The 23,198-nt window shown below is 48.0% G+C and overlaps 1 protein-coding gene across 3 annotated transcripts in view; it reads left to right on the plus strand.

Annotated features, from left to right (window-relative positions):
- The window catches only part of Kiaa1549 (KIAA1549 ortholog), a 104,038-nt gene that overhangs the window by 10,771 nt on the left and 70,069 nt on the right, over positions 1–23,198 (plus strand). For all 3 annotated transcript variants that reach the window (XM_027391470.2, XM_027391472.2, XM_027391471.2), the window contains exon 2: positions 19,328–22,051. In XM_027391470.2, coding sequence (XP_027247271.1) covers positions 19,396–22,051 — 2,656 coding nt within the window. In that variant the 5' untranslated portion in view covers positions 19,328–19,395. The remainder of the gene's footprint in view (positions 1–19,327; positions 22,052–23,198) is intronic.

A 23,198-nucleotide genomic window follows, 5' to 3' on the forward strand; every position in this document is an offset into this window, starting at 1 on the left:
TCAGATGACTAGCCCCATGGGGAACAACTTGGCCCACAACCAAGTCTCCCCTACAGATTGGGCGACCCCCCTGGTTTTCCCTACAGATGGAGCAGGCAACTTAGTCCCACCAAGTCCCCCTCCTACAGATTGGGCAACCTTGGGTGCCCCTTTTACAGACTGCGGAAGCTGCCGCCCGAACCTCTGCCCAAGGCCTTCTTACAGATTTCGCTAGTGAACCCAACATAGGACCTTTACATTTACCCAACCAACAAAAACAGCAGACATGAAAACACAAAACTGAACATACAGCTCAGGATCTGCCAAGCCAGCACCGAAAAGCAGGCAGGCAGACTGTGGATTGCAACAGATTAGAAAAAAAAACCTAAGTTACTTTGTGTGGTGCCACGTGACTCAACAAAAGGGGGTGTCGTGGTGGATCCTGAATTGAAAACCAACAATAAAAACACAGAGACAGAATAGACAGAAAGGAACAAACGCCAACCCAATCTGTCTGCCCTGCTTATAAGGCAATGGTGCCAGTTGCATGCAGTAGCCACTATCTGAGTAGGGTTCAAGTGTCCTTGGGCCTCTGTTCCTCCTCTTGGGGCGTCCCCCAAGACAGCATCTGCGACCCTCCAGGCATGTCTACAGATCGCAGTCCGGCCAGTCTCACGACTGCAGGACAACTGCAAACCGAAAACCGAAAGAGCTTTTACAGAATAGACAGAGACAGAGCTGGCAGACAGTAGATGAGACAGAATAGGGTACCTGCTTACCTCCAAGATCGACTCCACTCAGGTGAGGGGTGGTCGCAAATCCTGGACGAGCCCCCAAAATGAAAGACCCCGGTGGCTCAGGCCCCCAGGATCGCGGCCCAGTCTGCAACGACCCCAATCATCAGGCGGGTTTATTGCAGTTGTTTAACTATCTAACCCCATGTTAGCTCGGGCCTTTCATCCACCCACCATGTCGGATGGCTGGAGAAAGACCTCTTGGCAGCATTTTTAAACATTTAATGTAAATGACAAACACATACATCGGACTCTACATTGTACTTCAGTTTTAGAAGATTGCTGTTTGGCTTATTTATACTTCCAATCTGGCTAGCTCCTTGGCAAATTAGTATTTATATTAACTTTATGTTGCTTCTCATTCTGGGAGTCCCTAAGAGCCCTCCAATAAACCATATTGTTGATGCTTAGAGAGTTAATGTTATGGATAATTGCTAATCAGTAGGCTCTTCATACCAATAAGCAGCCAGAAAGAGGGGGTCTGGGAAAGATCGTAGTGACTGGAAATAGATTAAGTAAGGACAAGAATAATCTGTGTGCCTGGCTGCATTGAATCCATGAAGTACATGCAAATAGCACTCGATTTGGTGTGGGACTTAGTCTGTTTGTGCTGCTGTAACAAAACACCTTAGACTAGGTACTTAAAAAATAGAAACCTGTTGCTCACCATTCTGGTTACTGCAAGTTCAAGGCTGAGGTGCAGTAAGTTGGGTGTCTGGTGAGAAGTGTGGTCATGGGGCTAGGGAGGGGGCATAAGCCCCTTTTTATAAGGACAGGACAGCAGTCCTTATAGCTTCCGCCCTAATGATCTAATCACCTTCCATGACCTCAGCTTCTTAAATCCAACCACCTTTGGGAAAGGGTTTTTCCTTCCTTCCTTCCTTCCTTCCTTCCTTCCTTCCTTCCTTCCTTCCTTCCTTCCTTCCTTGTTTTCTTTCTTCCTTTTTAAAAAAAATTTTTTTTGAGACAGGGTTTCTCTGTAACAGCCCTAGCTGTCCTGGAACTAGCTTTGTAGACCAGGCTGGCCTTGAACTCACAGAGACCCACCTTCCTCAGCCTCCTAAATGCTGGGATTAAAGGCATGAGCCACCACTGCGTGGCTCCCAAATTACTTTCTTAAGAACACATTTTGGGGCTGGAGAGATGGCTCAGAGGTTAAGAGCACTGACTGCTCTTCCAGAGAACCTGAGTTCAATTTCCAGTGTCCACATGGTGGCTCACAACCATCTGTAATGAGATCTGGTGCCCTCTTCTGGCCTGCAGGGATACATGCAGACAGAACACTGTATACATAAAACAAAATCCAAACCACATTTCCATGCACTCTCCACACAAGCCTTGCTGTGGCTGGCCCTCCTCTGGCCACATGTCCTTCTTGCCAGCTATTTCCACATCTGTGAGGAGCCTTCCCACCCCAGGCTCTGATTCAACTCTTCTCTGGCTCAGTGCAGTCAAGTACACAGATTATTGTCGGCTTTACTTACTTTGCTTCCATTCACGCACACTCGCCATCCTGTCTGGCTGAAGCAGCCTTCCACTGTCCTCCTGGCTCTGTATCCTTTCTGACTTCCTTGCCCACCATCCTCCTTGTCCCTGTGGCCATCTCCCAGTCTGTCATGGACCTGTCTCTTCTGTACTGTAAAGCCCACAGGCACGGGGCCTTTCAGTCTTGGTTAATCCCTTGCACCTGCTCATGGTTTCCATGGTCAGACGAGTCTTGTTGGATTCATGGTAAGCTTTGGGCTGAATATGGAGACAACCCCAGGAAAGATGGAGCCTTTCCCTTCAGATTGCTCAGGGTCCCCTAAGTAAGGCAGAGGAGTAAATCCAGAGTACAATGGCAGCTTGTTTTTTGAGAAAGGATTTCACTGTGTATGGATAGCCCTTGTTGGAACTCATGGTGTAGACCAGACTGACTTTGGACCTACACGAATCTGCCCTCTTCAGCCTCCCCAGTGCTGGTCTTGTACCACCATGCCTGGCGAGGACACAGCTTAAATCTGATGAGAAACTTGCAGACACAAACAGAAGAGGGGAGGCTGGGTGTGTGGGGAGTTGTGGGAGCAGGAGCAGGAGGGTCTGGCAGTGAGAACAACGTCTGTGAAAGCATGGCAGTTGCAGAGAGCACTGAGAAGCTCACAGTGTGGGCCACCTGTGAGGGCTTTGAGTTTCATTTTGTATTTTTTGGGGGAAGGATTTGGGGAATTAAGACAGTTTCATATAGCCCAGGCTGGCCTTGAACTTGTGATCCTCCTGCCTCCACCACCTTCCCAGTGCCACGATGACAGATGTGTTTCTTGAGTGGCCACAGCCTTGCAGCAGGAGGCACAGCCTGGGACTGCTGCCATTATCCTGAGGAGTGGCCTTTGTCTTTTAGGGACAAAGATCCCTAAAAGATCTGGATCCTTAGGAGAAAAGAATTGCCGGATGAGCCAGTATGAGGCAGAGTTGGAATTTACTAAAAAGATTTCTAGCACAGGTCTTAGTTGCTGGGTTAGTCCATCAGAAAGGAAGACTCTCCGGGGAGCTTGTGTGTGGGCTTCTCAGAGGGACCCTATGGTGGTGACTGTGTGTAGGACTCCGTGTTTTAAAAGCTTTTGAAAAAGTGATTAATTTATTTTTATTTTATATGAATGGGTGTTTTTCCTACTTGTATGTCCGATACTGTGTATGCAGTGCCTGCAGAGTTCAGAAGAGAGCATTGGGTTCCCTAGGACTGCGGTTAACAGATAGTTGTGAGCTACCATGTGGAAGCCGGGAATCAACCCGATTCCTCTGGAAGGGCTCTTAACTGTTAAACTGTTAGACCCCCGAAAACTCAAGTATCCGGGGTCTCAGGCCAGGTTCGCGGTCACCCCAATCACCAGGCGGATTCGAGAGCTTGCTGCAAACTGCACGAGGCTTTATTGTAATTTAACGAGCTAACCCTATGTTAGCTCGGGTCTTTCACCCACCCGCCATGGCGGACGGCTAGAAAAGACGGCTCCTTGGGTCTCCCAAAAGATCTTATAGGGCAGCGTAAGGGGAGTGTCTAGGGGTACGCACAGGCTCACGATTGGTGTGCTTCCAGGCTTGGAGGGCTTGCCCTGTGTTGATTGGTCAACTGGTTGTTATGGCCCATAGGCCCTCCCAGGGTGGTTGCTATGCTCTCTACATCATTGTCGTGCGCTTGCCCGTAAAGCACACCCAGGGTCGTAAAGCATAGCGCCACCAGCTAACTTCTGATTGGTTCCTTGTCACAAGACAGGCATCTGACTTTCTAGTGTCTAGGGGAAGGTCATAGAAGCACATGTTCGACCATTATGGCTGCCAAAAGGGAAGCCGGTTCCTTCAAAACTATTGCTCTAGGCCCTGGTTTGTTTTTGTTTTTTGTTTTTTGTTTTAGTTTTTTTTTTTTTTGCTTTTTGTTGTTGTTGTTGTTTCTTTTCTTTTCTTTTCTTTTCTTTTTACCTTTTAAGACAAGATCTCACTATGTAGCCTTGGCTGGCCCAGAACTCACTATGTAGACAGGCTAGCCTTGAATTTACAGAGATCAGCCTGTCTCTGCCTCCCCAGTGCTGGGCTCTAAGGTGTTCAATACCATGTCCTGCTGTGTGTAGGACTTTTGAAATTTTGTTGTCTTAAGTCACTGTTCTGTTGCTGTGAAGAGATACCATGGCCAAGGCAACTCCTATAAGAGAAAGCATTTAATTGAGGGCTTGCTTACAGTTTCGAAGGTGTAGTCCATTTTCGTAGTGGCCGGAAGCATAGTGGCAAGCATGGTGCTGGAGCAGTACCCGAGAGCTACATCCTGACCCACAGGCCGAGAGAGAGACTGGGCTCTGCATGGGCTTTTGAACCCCAAAGCCCACCCTTTAGTGACACACTTCTTCCCAGGAGGCCATGCCTCTTAATCCTTCTAATCCTTTCAAATAGTGCTACTTCCTGTTGACTAAGCATTCAAATATATGAGCCTATGGGAGCCGTTCTTGTTCAGACTGCTGTACATTGTTAATCATAATTCTAAGAGACCCTCCTCTCTCCTGTGCTTAGTCCTCTTTTTGATAATTGAGATTATAGGGGCTCTGAGGGTGATTTGGATGGCATCACAAGTGGATAAAATACAACCACAGGCCCCAAGAATTACAGAAGGGGCTTGAAATGTGCCTTTCACTGTAAATAAAGTTTCTTATGAGATGCCTAGAAAATTGCAGGTTTACAGTGGGATAAGCAAAAGTCTCGGTATGGGCAGGCCTAATCATGGTTTATGGCTATTTAAGCCCCCCCCCCCTCATTTTTTGTTTTGAAATAGGATCTCTCTACGTAGCCTTGGCTGGCCTGGAACTCACTAGGTTGGTCTTGAACTCATAGAGATCTACCTGCTTCTGCTTTCCCAGTGCTGGAACTAAAGGCATGTACCACCATGCCTGGGCATTTAAGCATTTTTATTAGAAACTATTTCTCTTTAAAAGAAATGTTTCTCAGTGTAGACAGCCTTCACAGCAGATGGTGACAGTGCTGGAGTTCCCGATTCTCCTGACAAAGGGTTTCAACCAGGCTGCCTCTCCCTTTCCTTGTTCCCACAACTACCCTGCTTTAGAACCATGTTCCGAATGAGGGAGAAAGCAGGGTATATTTGGGTCTGGGAAGAGCTCGACTTGATTTGCTTAGTGTCCGGGATGCCCATCACCTATGGACTCCATAAGGCTAGCTCTGAGCAGCTCAACCTCAGGACACAGTGGTGCCTTGGTGGTAGGGAGGAGGGAATGGGGAGTTGAGTGTGAACATGAGTCAGCGATCATGAATCCCCGGGGGAGGACTGGGGCTTCTTAGATACTTGGAGGCGGTGTCTAGTGGGCCCTGGCAGTGGGGACTTTTTTTTGAGCTGTGATCTCACTGTGGCCCAGGCTGGCCTTAAACCTTATGATGTCCTCATGTGTGAATTTCCTGAGTAGCAGGGACTACAGTGCTTATCCTTGTGCCACATTTCACCCATTCTCTCACGCCATAAACCCCATCAGTTGCTAAACAGTTGTTCTGTTTAACTTTGCTTTCTCTGATTCCAAATTCCCCCCATTCTCTTCTCCGTCTTGATGGCACCCCGTGCCTGGTGGCGGGCGTATCCATGTGGAGGATGGAGCCTGCTTCACTTCTCCTCACCCTGCAGGGTGATTTTTCTGCAGGACGCTGACGTTAGAAAGGCTGCTGCTGCTCAGAAGTATTCAGTGGCTCCCCATTGTCTGCTGACATTCTCACACTCTGGAGCCAACTTTTCTAGCATCCTTCCCAACTGAATGGAGCCACTGCTCTTTGTCACAAAAACACATCCAACATTGTCCCCAGTGGTGCCTCCCACCAGACTGACCCTCTCTTATCTGAGCCTCTAGCTCCCTTGATATCAAAGAAAAGCTTAACTTGGACCTGAATTAGGGTATTAAGCCTGCAGCATAAGCTGTTTGCTGTTTGTTGGGATTAAACCCACGGGGGGGGGGGGGCAGGGAGGGAGGGAGAAGGGGAGGGAGGGAAGGATGACTCCCAGTTGCTCTGCTGTAGGCCAGTGTATTAGTATGGACTCTGGTGCTGCTGCTCTGGTCCCGGAGGGAAAGTGCCCTTTCATGCTTAGTCATGGGATGTCGTGTGCCATCCAGCTCCAAGTGTAATTGGAGACAAGATTATCTTGAGGCGGGTGGTGTCCTTTTCCCTGTTGCCATAGGGCTGTTTTGAATTAAATTGTTTTAGGAGCAGATGGCTGGCAGAGGGATGTTTTTGCCTTTGTTCCTGGTGAATTGAGGATTTAGCTTGTTTAGGGTGCTCCAAGTGCTGATGGTCTTGCTCTCCAGGTTGGCAGGGACAGGGAGGGTCACTTCTTACTTAGAAGAGAGTAGAACCAAAGCCAGCTGTGGCGTTGCCCAACAAATATACCTTGAGTTAAGCCCGAGTTTTGATATCCTTATCTCTTCAAATAGGATCTCACAAAGAAAGAGTTCCCAAATCCCAAGTCCCAAGTTGATGTTTTGACTTTAATAATATGGATCTTTGAGAAGCTTGACCATGCCACTTATTTTAATGCTGTCGGCGTGTAGTTATAGTTTTCTGAATTGTTCTCAAGTTCTCTTCGAGTTCCAGGGATGTCCATGGTTGTTTATCTGGGCCCCCATCTCCAGAAGAGGAAAGGGGAAGTGTGATCAACCACAGTCAGTTGACCTAGAGAACCAGAGAACTGGAGATGACATAGTTTTGTTCTCTGGTGTGTGTTGTAGACTTTGGTCCCTTCAGCTCCCTGCTTGGATAAGTTGTTGTCTTAGTTAGGGTTTCTAAGGTTGCTATGAAACACTATGTCCAGAAAGCAAGTTGGGGAGGAAAGGGTTTATTTGGCTTGCACATCAGCATTGCTGTTCTTCACTGAAGGAAGTCGGGACAGGAACTCAAACAGGGCAGAATCCTCCTGGAGCTGATGCAGAGACTATGGAGAGTAGCTGCTTACTGACTTGCTTTCCTGGCTTTTTCAGCCTGCTTTCTTACAGAACCCAGGACTGCCAGCCAAGGGATGGCACCACCCACCATGGGCAGGGCTCTCCCCCATTGGTCACTAAATGAGAAAATGCGGTACAGCTGGATCTCATGGAGGCATTTCCTCAACTGTGACTCCTTCTCTGATGACTCTAGCTTGTGTCAAGTTGACACAGAAATCCAACCAGTGCAGTTGTCTTGTATCAGGACTGAAGAACTCTGTTTTTCATTGGCTGGGATTTTTTCCCAGCTACAACTGAAGTCTCCTCAATGGCTGACAGATGAGGCCACTTGTCATTTAGTGGGAAGCTCTCTTCTTTTAATCTGCTTATCAGATGACAGTCTAGAGGGCCTGGGGATTGATGGGGAAATATGACATGTGATCTAGGCTTGGTTAGTTGGACTGTTAGACCCCCGAAAAGTATCCCGGGTCCCAGGCCACGTTCGTGGTCACCCCAATCACCAGGCGGATTCGAGAGCTTGCTGCAAACTGCACGAGGCTTTATTGTAATTTAACGAGCTAACCCCATGTTAGCTCGGGTCTTTCACCCACCCACCATGGCAGATGGCTGGAAAAGACAGTTTGAAGCCGCTGCGCACAGATCTTTATAGGGCAGTGTAAGGGGCGTGTCTAGGGGTACACACAGGCTCACGATTGGTGTGCCTCCAGGCTTGGAGGGCTTGCCCTGTGTTGATTGGTCAACTGGTTGTTATGGCCCATAGGTCCTCCCAGGGTGGTTGCTATGCTCTCTACGTCATTGCTGTGCTCTTGTCCGTAAAGCACACCCAGGGTCGTAAAGCATAGCTCCACCAGCTAACTTCCGATTAGTTCCTTGTCATGAGACAGGCATCTGACTTTCTAGTGACTAACTTCTGATGGGTTCACGTGTTCGGCTGTTATGGCTGCCGAAAGGGAAGCTGGTCCTTTCAGGACCTTGTCTCGTCCTGGGACTTTGGGCTCAAGGGAGGAGTGGAGCCACGGAGCTGAGAGAGGGCAGAGATTCTCCAGAAGATAGATATAGATATGACTCTCCCAAGGACTCCATCCTAGCTGGCTTCTTAGCTACCCTACAGGCCTCTCCAGACTTGGGATTTCTGTTTGAACTTGAGTCTTCTAGTAAATTCTGTGACTTCTCTGAAGTCCCTCTGGGGAGTCCCCTCTTAACCTGTGTAGACAGTCTTTTCCATGGCTAACACTCAAGACTTCCAACTGAGACAGCCCTGTGTGTACCCAAAGGGCCTCATTTCAGTCCTGCGTACAAAGCCAGGCTTCAACACTCATTTTTCAGGTGGTGATTTCTAGGAACCCAGCCTCTTATCGGCAGAAAGAGAATGGAGACCTGGGGAAGCAAATTGAGCTTCTTAAGGGCAGTGCTTGAGGAGGAGCTGGACCCAGATGAGCCTCAAGGTAGAAAGAAAGCCTCTTGTCCAGCCACTTCTTGTCTAGTGGAGTGCTTTCTGTTTGAGTTGGGGCTCAGTCTGAACCAGGGCGGTCCAGATATTTGAATCAAGAGCATGACTTACTAAAGTAAGAAAGATGTCAAAGGAGGATCTCAAAAGGGAGTGTTGAAGTGGTTGTGAATTTAAAATCCTGGAGAATGCATATACAATATGTTACGGAGGCAGATTATTTGCAGTGGAGCATGCCTCAGTGGCTGCTGGAGAAGTCTTCACACCCAGTTATGGCCTGGAGCATGGATTTGGGGGCAGGATGGTTTCCTTCCTTGAAATTTGATTTCTGTGGATGTTCTCCGCTGCCCCCCAGGTCTCTTCGTACTGTGTACTTTCCCCGCACTGTGTACCTTCCTACTGTACCCTCTTCACAGCGGTCGGCCTGCACTCAGAAGGAAAGAAGGTGCAGACCTGTGCCAGCATTCTTTTAGATTCTCAGCAGTCAGTCTTTGCACATTGCTGCTCTCTCTCTCCGTTCTCCTCTGGCTTCCCGTTTGCTTCTTCCTGCTTACCTGTGTGTTCATTTCTTATTCTTTTCATTGTCCATGTCTTCTCTCTGGGTTGTTTCATTAACGCTCTTGTTGTCTAACATTTTTTCAATGAAAGTCCCTGCAGTTGCATTTGAATTATCTATGGTGTTGATTCAAAACATCAGGACAGACTCAGACAACCCCCTCCCCCGTGCTTCCTGAGCCCATGCCTAACCTGCCAGACAGAAACTTGAGTTGTTTTAGTTCTCATTTTGAAAGAATTTTCGGGGCTGGGGAGATGGCTCAGCAGTTAAAAGTGCTTGCCCTGCTTTCCCAGAGCACCCGAGTTTCATTCCCAGCACCCATGTGAGACGTTCACAACTGCCTGTAACTCCAGGGGACCTGATGGCTTCTTCGGGCCTCCATGGGTACCCACATACATGTGGCATCCACATATGTGTGGTGTGCACACATACACAGCTTTTTAAATCTTAAAAGAATTTCAGAAATATAGAAAAGTAGATTAACACACAGTTCCTGCACCATTTATTCAGGTTCTGCTAATATTAGCATCATTCATGATCCTAAAAGAGTTATCAAAACTGAGAAAATAACCTTGGGATGGCACCATGGACTTAAACCACAAACTTCTCGGGTTCACCAGACTCTCACTTCTGGAATCCCATCTAGAATCTTACCTTATAAGGTGTTACCCTGCCTTTTACTCTTCTCAAGTGACAGGTCTTCAGTCCATTTGTAAATTTTGTGTATGTGTGTGAGCATGCCATGACATCTATGTGGGGGTCGGAAGACAGAGTTTGGGAGCGAGTTTTCTCCTCCCACCCTGTTGACTCTGGTTTCTCTTGTTCCTGCTGTGCAGCGCGTACCCACGTTCTAGGCTTGATGTCTTGTGAGCTTCAGGCCGATTGTGCTGTCCCCCCCCACACCCCGGACTGCTGGGATCACAGATGCACACTGCCACCGCAGTGTCCAGCGTCTTAGTGGTTCTGGGCCTCAAACTCAGGCCATTGGTCTTTTGCAGCAAGCTCTTTAGCCTGCTGCGCTGTCTCCCCGCACTTGTTCCTTGCCTTTTATGGCCTCGACATTTTTGAGGAGTTGGGTCTTTTATGACACATCTCTGATTTTGGCTGATGTTTTCTTACGATTAGCTTTTACAGCTCTGAGAACCAAACAACCTCGTGGGGCCCCTCCAGATGTACCTCGTCTGTTCCTGCTCTGCACAAAGTTCTTCCCTTCTTCAGACCCTGGAAGGCAGCCTCCGCATCGCATCCTGAGGCACCCCCACCAGCCTTTATGCCTTGATCTTTTGGGGCCCTTTACATAGGTGACCCCTGTCAGTGTTGACTATGCTTTCTTTGTCACCCCACTTTCTGGTCTCCCTGTCTCTCTGGCTTCTCACTTTGGCAGATTTATCCCAGGCACCCTGCATCCATTGCATACTCCGTGTCACTACAGGAGTTTCCCCAGAATAAGCCTCAGGCTCATGTTCCTTAGACTTTAATGGGCACTGGAATCCCTTGGGAACCTTGTGAATGGCGGTGCCTGAGTGAATGGGGTTTCATGTGGTAGCCTGAGTAGTTGTGTTTCTGAAGCATGGCCAGGCACACAGGACCACCTCTGATACTCTACACACATCTTTCTAAGGCACTATGAGCTCGAGCTCAGCCACTGTGGCTACATAGAGGATCCCTCTGTCCCCTTTGGCTCCTGTGTACCAGCTCTTCATCCAGCAGCAAGGAAAATGAACTTCAAACCCGTGGTGCTAACCGTGTTCTTCGGTGGCTTCCTATTACTTTGCGATATTACTTTGCACTCTGACCTTTTGGGTATTCCTGAGGCACTGCCCACTCTATTTTTTGAGACAAGGTTTCTCAGTGGCTCTGGGCTCTCTGAGTAGTCTAGGTTGGATGGCCAGTGAGCCCCAGGGATCAACCTGCATCTTCGTACCTCCCCAGTGGTAGGACTATAAATGCACACCTATAAATGCCTGGCTTTTTTATGTGGGTTCTGGCAGCTGAGTGCAGGCCTTCATGCTTCTAGGGCAAGTATTTCTCTTACTGAGCTAGCCTACCAGCCCTGGGGTACTTTTTTGTTTTTTGTTTTTCTTTTGTTTTTAGAATCAGGATTTCTCTGTGTAACAGCCTTGGCTGACCTGAAACTCGCTCTGTGGACCATGCTGTCCTTGAATTCACAGAGATCCGCCTGCCTCTGCCTCCCGAGTGTTGGGACCCAGCCTCCACGGGGTCTCTCAGAGTTGTTTTCCAGCATAACTACAGGTACCTCCTGTTTTCCTGACCTCACCCCACTGGGATCAATATCCTGCTGTGAACCCTTTGACCTAGGTTTTTGTAAGTTTGTATATAAGGCTTCTCCACAATAAAGGTGAGAGACATTCTCTCAGAAAAGGATCAGGAGTCTTGTGGTTCATCCAAATCTCCAGGCTTTCGCCCAACACTCGGATTTAGTGGCCAAGAGCAGCCACACCCGAGTGTTGGGATTAAAGGCGTGCACCACCAATGCCGCCATTAGTTTTTTTTTTTTTTTTTTTTTTTTTTTTGTTTGTTTTTAAAGCTTGTTTTCTCCTACTTTTCAGACACATTGGCCTCCTCTGTATTTCCAATCCTGTCCCTACTCCACCACTGGGGTCTCCTACACATCCCACACCCTCTGTGTCTATAAACTGGATAAAAAGGGGAGCAGGTGCTCGATTCCACAGCACACATGCTAAAATTGGAGCGATACAGAGAAGATTAGCATGCTCGCCCCCCACAAAAAAAGAATAGGGATTTGCCTCATAGGAATCCCATCACGGGGCATGCTATCTCTCTGCAACACTGTAGCTCTGGGTGCTACACTGAGTCAGGGGCAGACTCAAGCACTTTCTTACTCCTTAAGCCAGTAGAAAAAAAGTCTGTGGAGTGGATTGTGCTTATGGCCTGGAGCACTCTAACCCATGTTCATACCGCGTGTGTGTGTGTGTGTGTGTGTGTGTGTGTGTGCGCGCAAAACTGACATGTCTGTGCACTCCGAGGATCATTTAGTCATAAATGTGAAAAGTAAACACTTGAGAAAACTTGGGAAGATTGTGTAGAAGTATCATTGCACCTTTTAGTAGGGGTGACAATTTTTCGAACCTTTCTGTCTTTTAAAAGGCTTACTTACTTTATTCATTTATTGTTTATAGGCATGTGTCTGATGCCACAGCGTGTGTGTAGAGGACAGAGGACAGTTTTCAAGTCATTTCTCCCCATCTGACATCCTGGGGTTTGTCATATCATCACACCTTTCCCTCAGTGATCTGAACACACACACACACACACACACATACACACACACACACATACACACACACACGTACTTCTTATCTACCTGGTATCTATCTGATAACTGGTGCCAGATAGAGGAAAGGGTGACTGGGCAGAGGGTACTGATGTAGATGTTGGGTACTCCGGCCTGGCAGAGGGTACTACTGGTACACGCCATGGCTGGGGGAGAGAGGGAGGGTGCTGATGTCTAAATGAGGGAAAAGATGAAGAATGGGGAAGGCACTGAAAACCTCCTCAGGACCTTCTGAGAAGGGGAAAAGCTGTGAAGATTTGCCAAGTTGCTCAACAGTTAATCTGACTGCTTTTGTGTTTTAAATCTTAGGCGTCAATGGTGCTTGTTTTGTTTTGTAGATTGAATATCCACAGCGAGTTGAGATGAGTCATCGTGTTTTGAAAACTACACAGTTTAGCAAAGAAGCAAAAATAGTAGTTCCAGTTGGATTAAAGCTCTTTAGAGATGGGTGACCCTGCTGTTCCCCAGGCCAACTCAGAGAAGATGTCCTTTCTTGCCAGCACTCAAGCCTGTGGCTTGGCGGTATCCATAGGTTGGCAGTCTAAAACAGGCGCCTTTGTGTAGATTCCAGTAGCCAAATTCGTCATGTGCTTTTAGCTCAGTTATAACACAAAACAACACAATCTGACTGGTTTTAAAACATGGTGAGGTGTGATGAGTTTTCTAGCCTGTCCCCAAAACATACAGCTGCCGGTGGGGATCAACAGTGGGGATCAACAAGACAGCTTAAACCCTGTAACCCTCATTATCACAGGAGGGGATTGTCTGGGATCTTAGAGTCCATGATTCCACAGTGTTCTGCTATGGTTAGAAAAGAGTTTGAGATAGAATAAAATGACTTAAGAACATATTTCAGAATGCCACATTGTTTTGCCTACACGAATCTCAGACAGACAGTTGGGTGTCTCTGTTACTAATTTTTAATCACTGTGAACAAACTTGGCATGGTGGAGAGGGCATACGGGTTGCTTCTGGCCTGGAATATTTAGCATGGCCAAGCGGGCACCCAGTGAAGGTGACAGGGGGAGGAAGCACCTCCACACTGGCCCTGGGGACAAGCTCTCAGACCTGGGTCAGCTGTGAGAGAAGCAGATACTGCCCATTTGCTGGGCAACCCTTGCTCTTTCCACAAGGCCCCTCTGTCATTTGCACGTCCACGTCACTGCTGAGAAACAGACCCTCAACCCCTTTCCCTCTCTGTCATCAAAGAGAAAAAACCCTTTCACGCTTGGAGGATCTAAAGCTTTACAGCTTGGAAACTGATCTCCAGGGCTTGGAATGAGAGTCCCTGATGCCTTTTATGTGGAGAAACAGCCTCACCTGGGATTTCTAACCTCTTCCTGAATTAACTACAGAGGTAATTCCCCATGGCATTGCAGCTGCCGCCTCTTGGGAGCTGGTGACTCTCCCCCGGGGCTTGGCAAAGACTAAAATCTCCTGGATCGACACCTTCCGGTCCTCAGTGTGAAGCTTTTTCTGTGCCTGCTCTTTTTCAGTTGGGGACTTTTATGTTTATTTCTATTCTCTTTGACCACTGTGCCTTCCCTCATCCCAGCCCTTTAGTTTTAATTTGCATCAGATCTTTGGGTTCACAAATCAGCCACTGAACAAGGTTTTTGCATTTTTTATCTCTTTCATCCTTCTGGTTCACACCAAGATGTATTTCTGACTCATTTTAGAAGGGATTTTGTCCTGTTTGGCCCTTACATTTTAAACACATTCTAGCAGAGTGTTTTTATTATTATGAAATTTTATTATGTGTATGTGTCTGAGTGTGTCTTTGTACCATGTGTGAGCAGGAACCTTTGGAGGTCAGAAGAGTCAAGTTCTTCATTCTTAGGCCAACTTTCAAATGTGTATTAACACAATTGGACAGAATTTTGTAACCTTTGAAATGTATGCCTTTTTTTTCCCCATAGAGAAGAATTGCCACTCTTTGGCCTGTTCTTGGTATTCGTCAGGTTAAGACATAAAAGCATGTAGACAGAAAACCCTACAGCTAGGTAGTACAGAAGATAGCAAATGCTTGATGAAGACGTCACCATGAAACAGGGTTTGGTGTTGTTGTTGTTTGTTTTAATTAGGGGATGGAGACATAGCTCAGCAGTTAAGAACACTTGCTGCTGTTGCAGAAGACCTGGGTTCCCAGATCTCACATCTGGCAGCTTGCAGCAACCACCTGTAACTCCAGTTCCAGGGGATTCAAACCCTCTTCTGTGCTGGTGATCAAACCAAAGGCTTCTTGCCTTCTAACTGTGCTCCTCTACAGAACTACACTCCTGTGCATTCACTTTTTAAAGTCATGCCACAGAGAAGGAGGTGGTAATTTAAACAGTTTACATCTGGTGTTCAGGGTGTGACTTACAGATGCTAAGCGAATCAGCTAGAACTGTGTCACCCATAAGTCTAAATATATTTACAAGGTACTGTCAGTTCTCAAAATTGATTCATAGAACTTTGTTTTGAGTCCCAACTGCCAACTCTCTCTCTCTCTCTCTCTCTCTCTCTCTCTCTCTCTCTCTCTCTCTCTCTGTGTGTGTGTGTATCACACTTGTGTGGATGCCTGTTTTACGACACTTGTGTGGCAGTCAGAGGACAACTATGTGGAGTGGAGTCTTTCCTTCCAACTTCATGTGGGCCCCAGGGATCAGACTTAGGGCACCGGGCTTTCAAGGCAAGCACCTTTGTCTGCTGAGTCATCTGAAACTAGCCTGGAACTGAACTGCTTGCTAGTGGGACCCAGGGATCCTGCTGCCTCCACTCTCAAGAATGGGATTATAAATGTGTGCCACCACACCCAGCTTTTTATATGGATGCTGGGAATGGAACTCAGGTTGTCATGCTGTCCCCACAAGCAGGTTCCTTCCAGCCCCTTATGTGTCTTTTTGATAGAGAGGTTTAATGGTTATGCATTCTAAAGTGTAAGATATTTTCTCTCAGCACTTTGAAGGTGTTGTTCCATTGTGGTCTGGCTTCTGTTCTGTGACAAGGCCATGTGATCATTTAATTGCCATCATCCTCTGGATCTACTTATGGTTTTCCTTGTCTTTGGTGTTCCATGGACTCTGTTGTAGGTGTATGTTTTACAAAAACAATTACCCAGTATGTGACTTCTTGGCCTGTTTGGATTGATGGATTTGTGTTTGTTAATAAGTTTAGAAAAGCTGTACTATTACTGTCTGTTGCATTGCACCCTACTCCTCTTGTTTGTTTGCTTGTTTTCGAGACAGGGTTTCCTTCTGTAACCCTGGCTGTCCTGGAATTCACTCTGTAGAACAGGCTGGCCTTGAACTCAGCACCCTCCCAAAAGTGCTGGTATCAAAGGCGTGTGCCACCGCCGCACCTCCACCACCACCACCACCACCACCCAGCCCTACTACTCTTTTGATTAGCTTTTTTTCTAAAACTTTGACAGATGTGTTAGACCTTCTCATTCTGTCTTCATGCCACTTACTATCTCTAGTTTTTTCATTTTAATTTATTCTTTGCACACCCATTTGCCATGGTATGCCATGGCATGCTCTTGGGCGTCAGAGGACAACTTTTGGGAACTGGCTTTGTCTCCTGCCTCGTGGGTCTCTGGGTTGAGTTCAGGTTGTCAGACTTGGCAGTAGGCACTTTTAGTGGCTGCATTTCGCTGGCTCTATTGTCTGGTTTTAAAAAATACGTATTCTCTGTTTTTTTCTATCTTGGATTTGTTTCTCTGTCCCTGCTCCTGAGTAGAATCTTCAGATAGTTCTCTTTCCCTTCACTAAAAAAAATCACTTCAGTTATGTCTAAACTGCTGTTTTATATGTAAACTGAATTTTAAATGTTTAATTATAATACTGCTCTTTTATTTTTGAGACAGGGTCTCTCTGTGTAGTCCTGACTGTCCTGGACTCTCTGTGTACACCTGGCTGTCCTGGACTCCCTGTGTAGACCTGGCTGTCCTGGACTCTCTGTGTAGACCTGGCTGTCCTGGACTCCCTGTGTAGACCTGGCTGTCCTGGACTCCCTGTGTAGACCTGGCTGTCCTGGACTCTCTGTGTAGACCTGGCTAACCTGGACTCCCTGTGTAGACCTGGCTGTCCTGGACTCTCTGTGTAGACCTGGCTGTCCTGGACTCCCTGTGTAGACCTGGCTGTCCTGGACTCCCTGTGTAGACCTGGCTGTCCTGGACTCCCTGTGTAGACCTGGCTGTCCTGGACTCTCTGTGTAGACCTGGCTGTCCTGGACTCCCTGTGTAGACCTGGCTGTCCTGGACTCTCTGTGTAGACCTGGCTGTCCTGGACTCTCTGTGTAGACCTGGCTGTCCTGGACTCCCTGTGTAGACCTGGCTGTCCTGGACTCTCTGTGTAGACCTGGCTGTCCTGGACTCTCTGTGTAGACCTGGCTGTCCTGAACTCTCTGTGTAGACCTGGCTGTCCTGGACTACCTGTGTAGACCTGGCTGTCCTGGACTCCCTGTGTAGACCTGGCTGTCCTGGACTCCCTGTGTAGACCTGGCTGTCCTGGACTCCCTGTGTAGACCTGGCTGTCCTGGACTCCCTGTGTAGACCTGGCTGTCCTGGACTCTCTGTGTAGACCTGGCTGTCCTGGACTCCCTGTGTAGACCTGGCTGTCCTGGACTCTCTGTGTAGACCTGGCTGTCCTGGACTCCCTGTGTAGACCTGGCTGTCCTGGACTCCCTGTGTAGACCTGGCTGTCCTGGACTCCCTGTGTAGACCTGGCTGTCCTGGACTCCCTGTGTAGACCTGGCTGTCCTGGACTCTCTGTGTAGACCTGGCTGTCCTGGACTCCCTGTGTAGACCTGGCTGTCCTGGACTCTCTGTGTAGACCTGGCTGTCCTGGACTCTCTGTGTAGACCTGGCTGTCCTGAACTCTCTGTGTAGACCTGGCTGTCCTGGACTACCTGTGTAGACCTGGCTGTCCTGGACTCCCTGTGTAGACCTGGCTGTCCTGGACTCCCTGTGTAGACCTGGCTGTCCTGGACTCCCTGTGTAGACCTGGCTGTCCTGGACTCCCTGTGTAGACCTGGCTGTCCTGGACTCCCTGTGTAGACCTGGCTGTCCTGGACTCTCTGTGTAGACCAGACTGATCTCACATTTACTGAGAGCCTCCCGCCTCTGTCTCCTGCGTGCTGAGATTACAGGTGTGTGCCAACATGTCTGATTCGAATTATAATATTTTTCATTTCTAAATGCTCTTTTCAGATGTTTCTGGCTAGTTTTCACAATCCCTTTCTCATTACTCCTATATTTAGCCCTTCTGTTCGTTTATGTAAATGAAACAATAAACATATCCCATAATTCCAGTATTTGAAATCTATAGATCTGATATGTATGTGGGGTTCTTTTGATTTTTTTGTTTGGGTTTTTTTCTCAGCCTCTTTTGTTTGTTTGATTTTTGAGGCAGAGTCTCACTATGTAGCTCTAGGTGTCCTGAAAGTCACTGTGTAGACCAGACTGGCCTTGAACAATCTATCCTCCTGCCTCTGTGCCTCTGCCTCCCGCATGCTGGTATTAAAGGCATAGGCTACCACACCAGGCTTCCCTACCCTCTCAGCCTTTTAATGGTACCTTATTTCCCTATCTGTCTCATAATTTTTATTTCTGTGCTTGTATTTATTTGATCTGTAGCTAAGGAAAGTGTTAGGTGTCTGGTGTGACAGTGTGTTTTTCTAGCACATTTTTGTGTGTTTTCCTTACTATGGTCAGGTCTTACTATGTAGCCAAGCTGCTTTTAAAAAAAGCTCAAGTGATCTTCTTGCCACAGCCTCCCTAGTGGCAGTGACAACATGCATGTCATGCCAAGCCTAACCCGAGGAAGATTCATGTTACCATCTGACAGACATTGAAGGCCTGGCCTGTCTTAAATTAGGACTCTTAAATAGTTGATTACAACCATAGAAATGATGTAGCTTCTAAACCTGGGGGCATGTTTTACATAATTGCTTCAAAGAGCCCAAGTTAAGGTAGATGTTTTCCTTTGGGGCTTAAACAATAGAAATTTGCTGCCTCCTATCTGGAGTGTAGAAACCCAAGGTCAGATGTCAGCACAGTTGGTTGTCTCTGAGGGCTGTGAAGGAGAAGGTACTCCACGTGAGCCCCTCCCCTCCCAGCTCCTGATGATTGGCAGGCAGTCTTTGATTTTGGGCTACACCACCGTGATGTACCCTCATATTTTCGTGCTCTCTTTTCTGTACGCGTGTATCCACATTTTCCCCTCTTATGAAGATGCCACTTATAAAATAGAATGGATTAAAGATTCTCTGCACATTTCACACACATTTGGGACAGATGGCTCTGTGGGTATGACTGTATGAAATAAGGTTTGTGGGTGTGTACACACATGCAAGCTTAGAGGAAGGCAGTGTTCAGGTTGTGTGACTATTTGTATAGATTGCCCTGATGCTGCTTTTGGCATTGTCCAGCTTCCAGCTAGAATTTCTACAAATTGTGGCTATTTATAGTGAAGAGATACTTTCTAATATGTATTTATTTTTATTTCATGCGTATCAATATTTTTTTTGCATTATTTTACGTGTCTGGTATCTGTAGAGGCCGGAAGAGGGTGCTGTATCCCCTTGAAATGGAGTTACAGAAGGTTGTGAGTTGCTACGTGGGTGCTGGAAACTGAACACAGGCCCTCAGCAAGAGCAGCCAGTGCTCTTAATCACTGAGCCATCTCTCCAGCCCTAGTCAATGGGTGTTTTCTGAATGAGTGGATTTTTACATCTGAAGTGAAATGTTCACACTCTGACTCTGCGTGGCAGCTAACTCAACTTTGCTTTTCTTGATAGATGAGCTCTCCCTGGAACAGCACAACCCTTCTTTACGTCATGAGGAGTTCCTTCCCAAGACAAGCGTCATGTACAGCACTGCACATGGGGCCTTATCTGAGACTCCAGGGTCCCAGCCAAGCATCTCTGTCCTTGTCCTGCCCTCTCCATCGGCTACTACTTTTGGTACAGCCTTTTTAAACCTCAGGCAACAGACTCCAAGCATGGCAGAGCACAGCATCTTTGAGGCACACGATGGGTCTGTGACGAGTAATGAGGTGGCCACTGATGACGATGAGATGGACAACTTTTTGCCGGATGCTCACTGGACCTCTTCACGGGTGGTTTCCCCAATACAGTCTATCACACAGAGCCCACTAGAGCCACCCCAGGAGATGCTGGAGCCTGGGATGACGCCGTCGCTACCCACGATTTCTTTGCAGGATGAAGTGCTGTCCGGATGTCAGAACACAGCGCAACAGGCAACTGTGCAAGTTGAGTCCTCCGGTGATTTCAGCACTTCTTGGTCAGCTTTTCTCACATCTGAGGGCATCATTCCAACTCCTAGTAGGAGTTTGGTGCTTCGTCCTACGGAAATTCACAGTCAGTTATCAAGCAAGGCTTTGCCAGAGACTGTAGCTTCCTTAACGGAGGGCTCAGAAAACCTCCTTTTCAGCTCCTGGATCACTGTGTCTCAGCCGTTAGGCAATGGCGTGACACAGCAGCCATCTGTTCCCCTGTGGGAGGTCTCTCGGCCTCTAATGGGTGTCCTGACCACAAGCTCGGACAGCTACCCTAATGGGACCACTGCTTGGAGTGAACATCTAATAGAAGCCATCTCTCTAAGAACACACCCCAGTGTAACCCTGTCACCCGCAGACCCTGTTTCTATCAGCCCGCCTTCTGTTTTATTTTCAGCCCCGCTTTCATCTGGGTCCTTTGCTACCCAATCAGCTGGTATTTCAGATAACCCCTTCCTCTCTAGCAAGGCCGGGGAAACCTTAGAATCTCTGTATGGCTCCCGAACCCTCAGTTTTTCTGACCATTCTCATCTCTTCAACCCTGAGGCGTCCCTGAGACCACACACGTGGTGTGTGTCCTGTGTTGTCTCATCAGCTCAGCAAGCTCTGGCCAGGAGCCTCACAGAGAAGGATGTGGACTCAGGGAACGGGCTTGAGACTCTGTCTGTGACCTCAGGAGAAGCGAGCCGTCTCTCTCCATCAAGCAGCATGGGTGCAGGCTTCTCTGAACTTGAAGATCTTCAAGAATTTAATACTCTTTTCCCTTCCAGACCCGTCGTCTCCCTTTCATCCAGATCTGTGGGGTTATGGGAAGTCAGCATGGATATGTCTCCTGAGGTTATGTCTCCTGAGGTGGATTTGAGCAGCATCACCACCACCCAGGTGTACACTTCCCATGGCCACCTCGCCACACCGAGCTCACTTGATTCCACTTTTGGCTTCTCTGTCACCAGTGATCTAGTGATGCCATCCAGTATGACCCATCTATTGTCCTCAGTCATCCCCAGCATCCACTTTGAGTCATCTTTCTCTTTGACTGCAAATCAAACCACGCCATCCCTTCCAGCTGGAAACCCAAGCCTTCTCACCTCTTACAGTTTGGTCTCCTCAGTAGAGTCAGTAGAGTCTGAGGTTCTTGCCGACCAAGAGCGTACCAGCTTTTTGGAACCCGCGTCTGGGAGTCTTTTGGATTCCACATCTGGCTTTTACTCAGCTCCACTCCTGGACTTCAGCGCTCCGGCCCCTTCACGGTCAGATGTTCTTGCTTTGCCGTCTTTGACGTCAAGCGATCCATCAACTTTCCTTTCTCAGCTTTTCCCCACCATGACTGAGACATTTTCATTGTCCAACTCAATCGATTTGCAATCACCTCAGCTTTTTGTTCTTAATCCCACAAGTCTAGAGCCATCTCAGCCTTGGTCAAGTTCAGACCTTCTTATGAAGACAGTCACTCTTCTTCCTAGTCACTCCGAGATGTCCCCCCTCCCAAGCTCCCCCCTTGATTCTCTCAAGTTGGACGAAGCATGGAGAGTCTCTCTGATAGAGTCCGATGTTCATCTTACCTCAGCTTTCTCTGACACTACCTGTGTCTTTGACTTCTCACTCATTCCCCATGACTCCTCAGTCAGCACCCTGGTGCCCTCCAGCTCCGAGACCTCCCTTGGCATCTCAACTGCTGGAACTCCCTTGTCTTCACTGCCGACTGTTTCCCATTTGACACCCATTTTAACCGAGTCATCTCCATTCTCGACTCTGACACCTTCCGATAGCAGTGTGAGCATGACAGACCATCACACACCTGTCTCACTCATGTCCTCCAGTGTCATTCCGACCAGCACAGAGTCAGTCTCTGACTTATACCTCTCAGCCTCCCCAACACTTGCTTCTGAAGTAAGCCCTTCACCCATGCCCACAAGGCCGGTCATGGGCTCATCATTGATACCCACAGATTTACCACCCAGTACCTCCCCAGAACCAAGCTCCTCCCCGGAACCAAGCATGCCTGACATCAGCACTGCCCCTGGTGATACCGTGGACTCTGCTCTGAACAGCGAGCCTATGAGTCAGAACCCTCAGGGGAACAGTGTGCCCCCTCCCCAGCCCTCCCTGGGTCCCGAGATCACCTCCACGCTCGAAGCCACAGTTGGTACGCCAGCACTGGCCACAGCCAAGCCGCCATATGTGTGCGATATTACAGTTCCCGATGCCTATTTGATCACAACTGGTAAGGCCCTGCTTCCAGTCACCTCTCTGAGGTAGGGGACTTCTCCAAGGTGTTGGTGTGCAGTACTTACAAGACACACCATCGAGGCTATGAGAGTAGGTGTTGGTCTCATACAACCTGTGGGTAGTAGTCCTCTTCGTTTGCCGCATCATGCTAGCCCTTGGTCTCTTAATCTGCTTTCACAAGTGTTAAATAAGGACCATAGGCTCCATTAAGCGACTACACCTAGGAAATGACCACACAACATTGCATATTAGTTAGCCATCGCCACAAGAGCAGGTAGAAGGTTTAAGTGGGGTGTGGAGCTTTTCCATAGCATCTTTGGCTTTGGAACTCATAACCCAGCATATGCATAAATGGCATGATTGAAACAAAACATTCTTGCTTAATTTTTAATATCTGCTTCTTTCTTATTGGTAGCCATCTGCTAGGGAGAGAGTCTAGACAAAGGTAGAGGAGATTTTTTTTTGGTGGAGCTCCATAATAATAATAATAATAATAATAACAACGCAGAGACATATACGTGAGGGGTGTTGACAGCTTAGAGGGAGATGCTTGGACGCCAACCTCCACTGAGGGGAGCCAGGCATCCTTTGAAGATCTCCACATCTCTCTTCTCTTGGCCTTAGAGAAACTGTCGATAGTTAGAGAACAGTGTTCGGGACACATGTTTCTGGATGGTTCCTGTTGCTCAGAGTCATGTACCCATGTCATGGGGCTGTGGTGTCCCGTCTTCCTCAGATTAACCAGAGGAGATGGCCGTGACGGTGGGCAGCGGGGGCCCTTGGGTAGCACTTGGCCATCCCGAGTGCTTCCTGTAGCTACAGGGGCTACTTGTTGTGTGTACCTCCTGTCTCCATTGAATTCTTGTTTTGGTTTCTATCATGCCTCACTTTCCCTGAGTTTGGCTTCCCTCCCCCTCACACATTTCCTCACATACATCCTACTCATTTCATTTTCCTGTGTCATTCATGGCGTAGTCTGGTCCACTCAGAGCCTGGCACGCCATGCCATTTGGCTGTTGGTGGGATCAGCCCAGGTGGCTGGACAGGGGCCATGGATTTGGTGTCATGACTTCAGGAACTAAAGAAGTGACACTCCCCACCTTTTACCACAAGTCACTGATGAACTAGAGAAACAGTCAGAT

This window comes from Cricetulus griseus (genome assembly GCF_003668045.3).
Source record: "Cricetulus griseus strain 17A/GY chromosome 1 unlocalized genomic scaffold, alternate assembly CriGri-PICRH-1.0 chr1_0, whole genome shotgun sequence".
NCBI classification, from domain to species: Eukaryota; Metazoa; Chordata; class Mammalia; order Rodentia; family Cricetidae; genus Cricetulus; species Cricetulus griseus.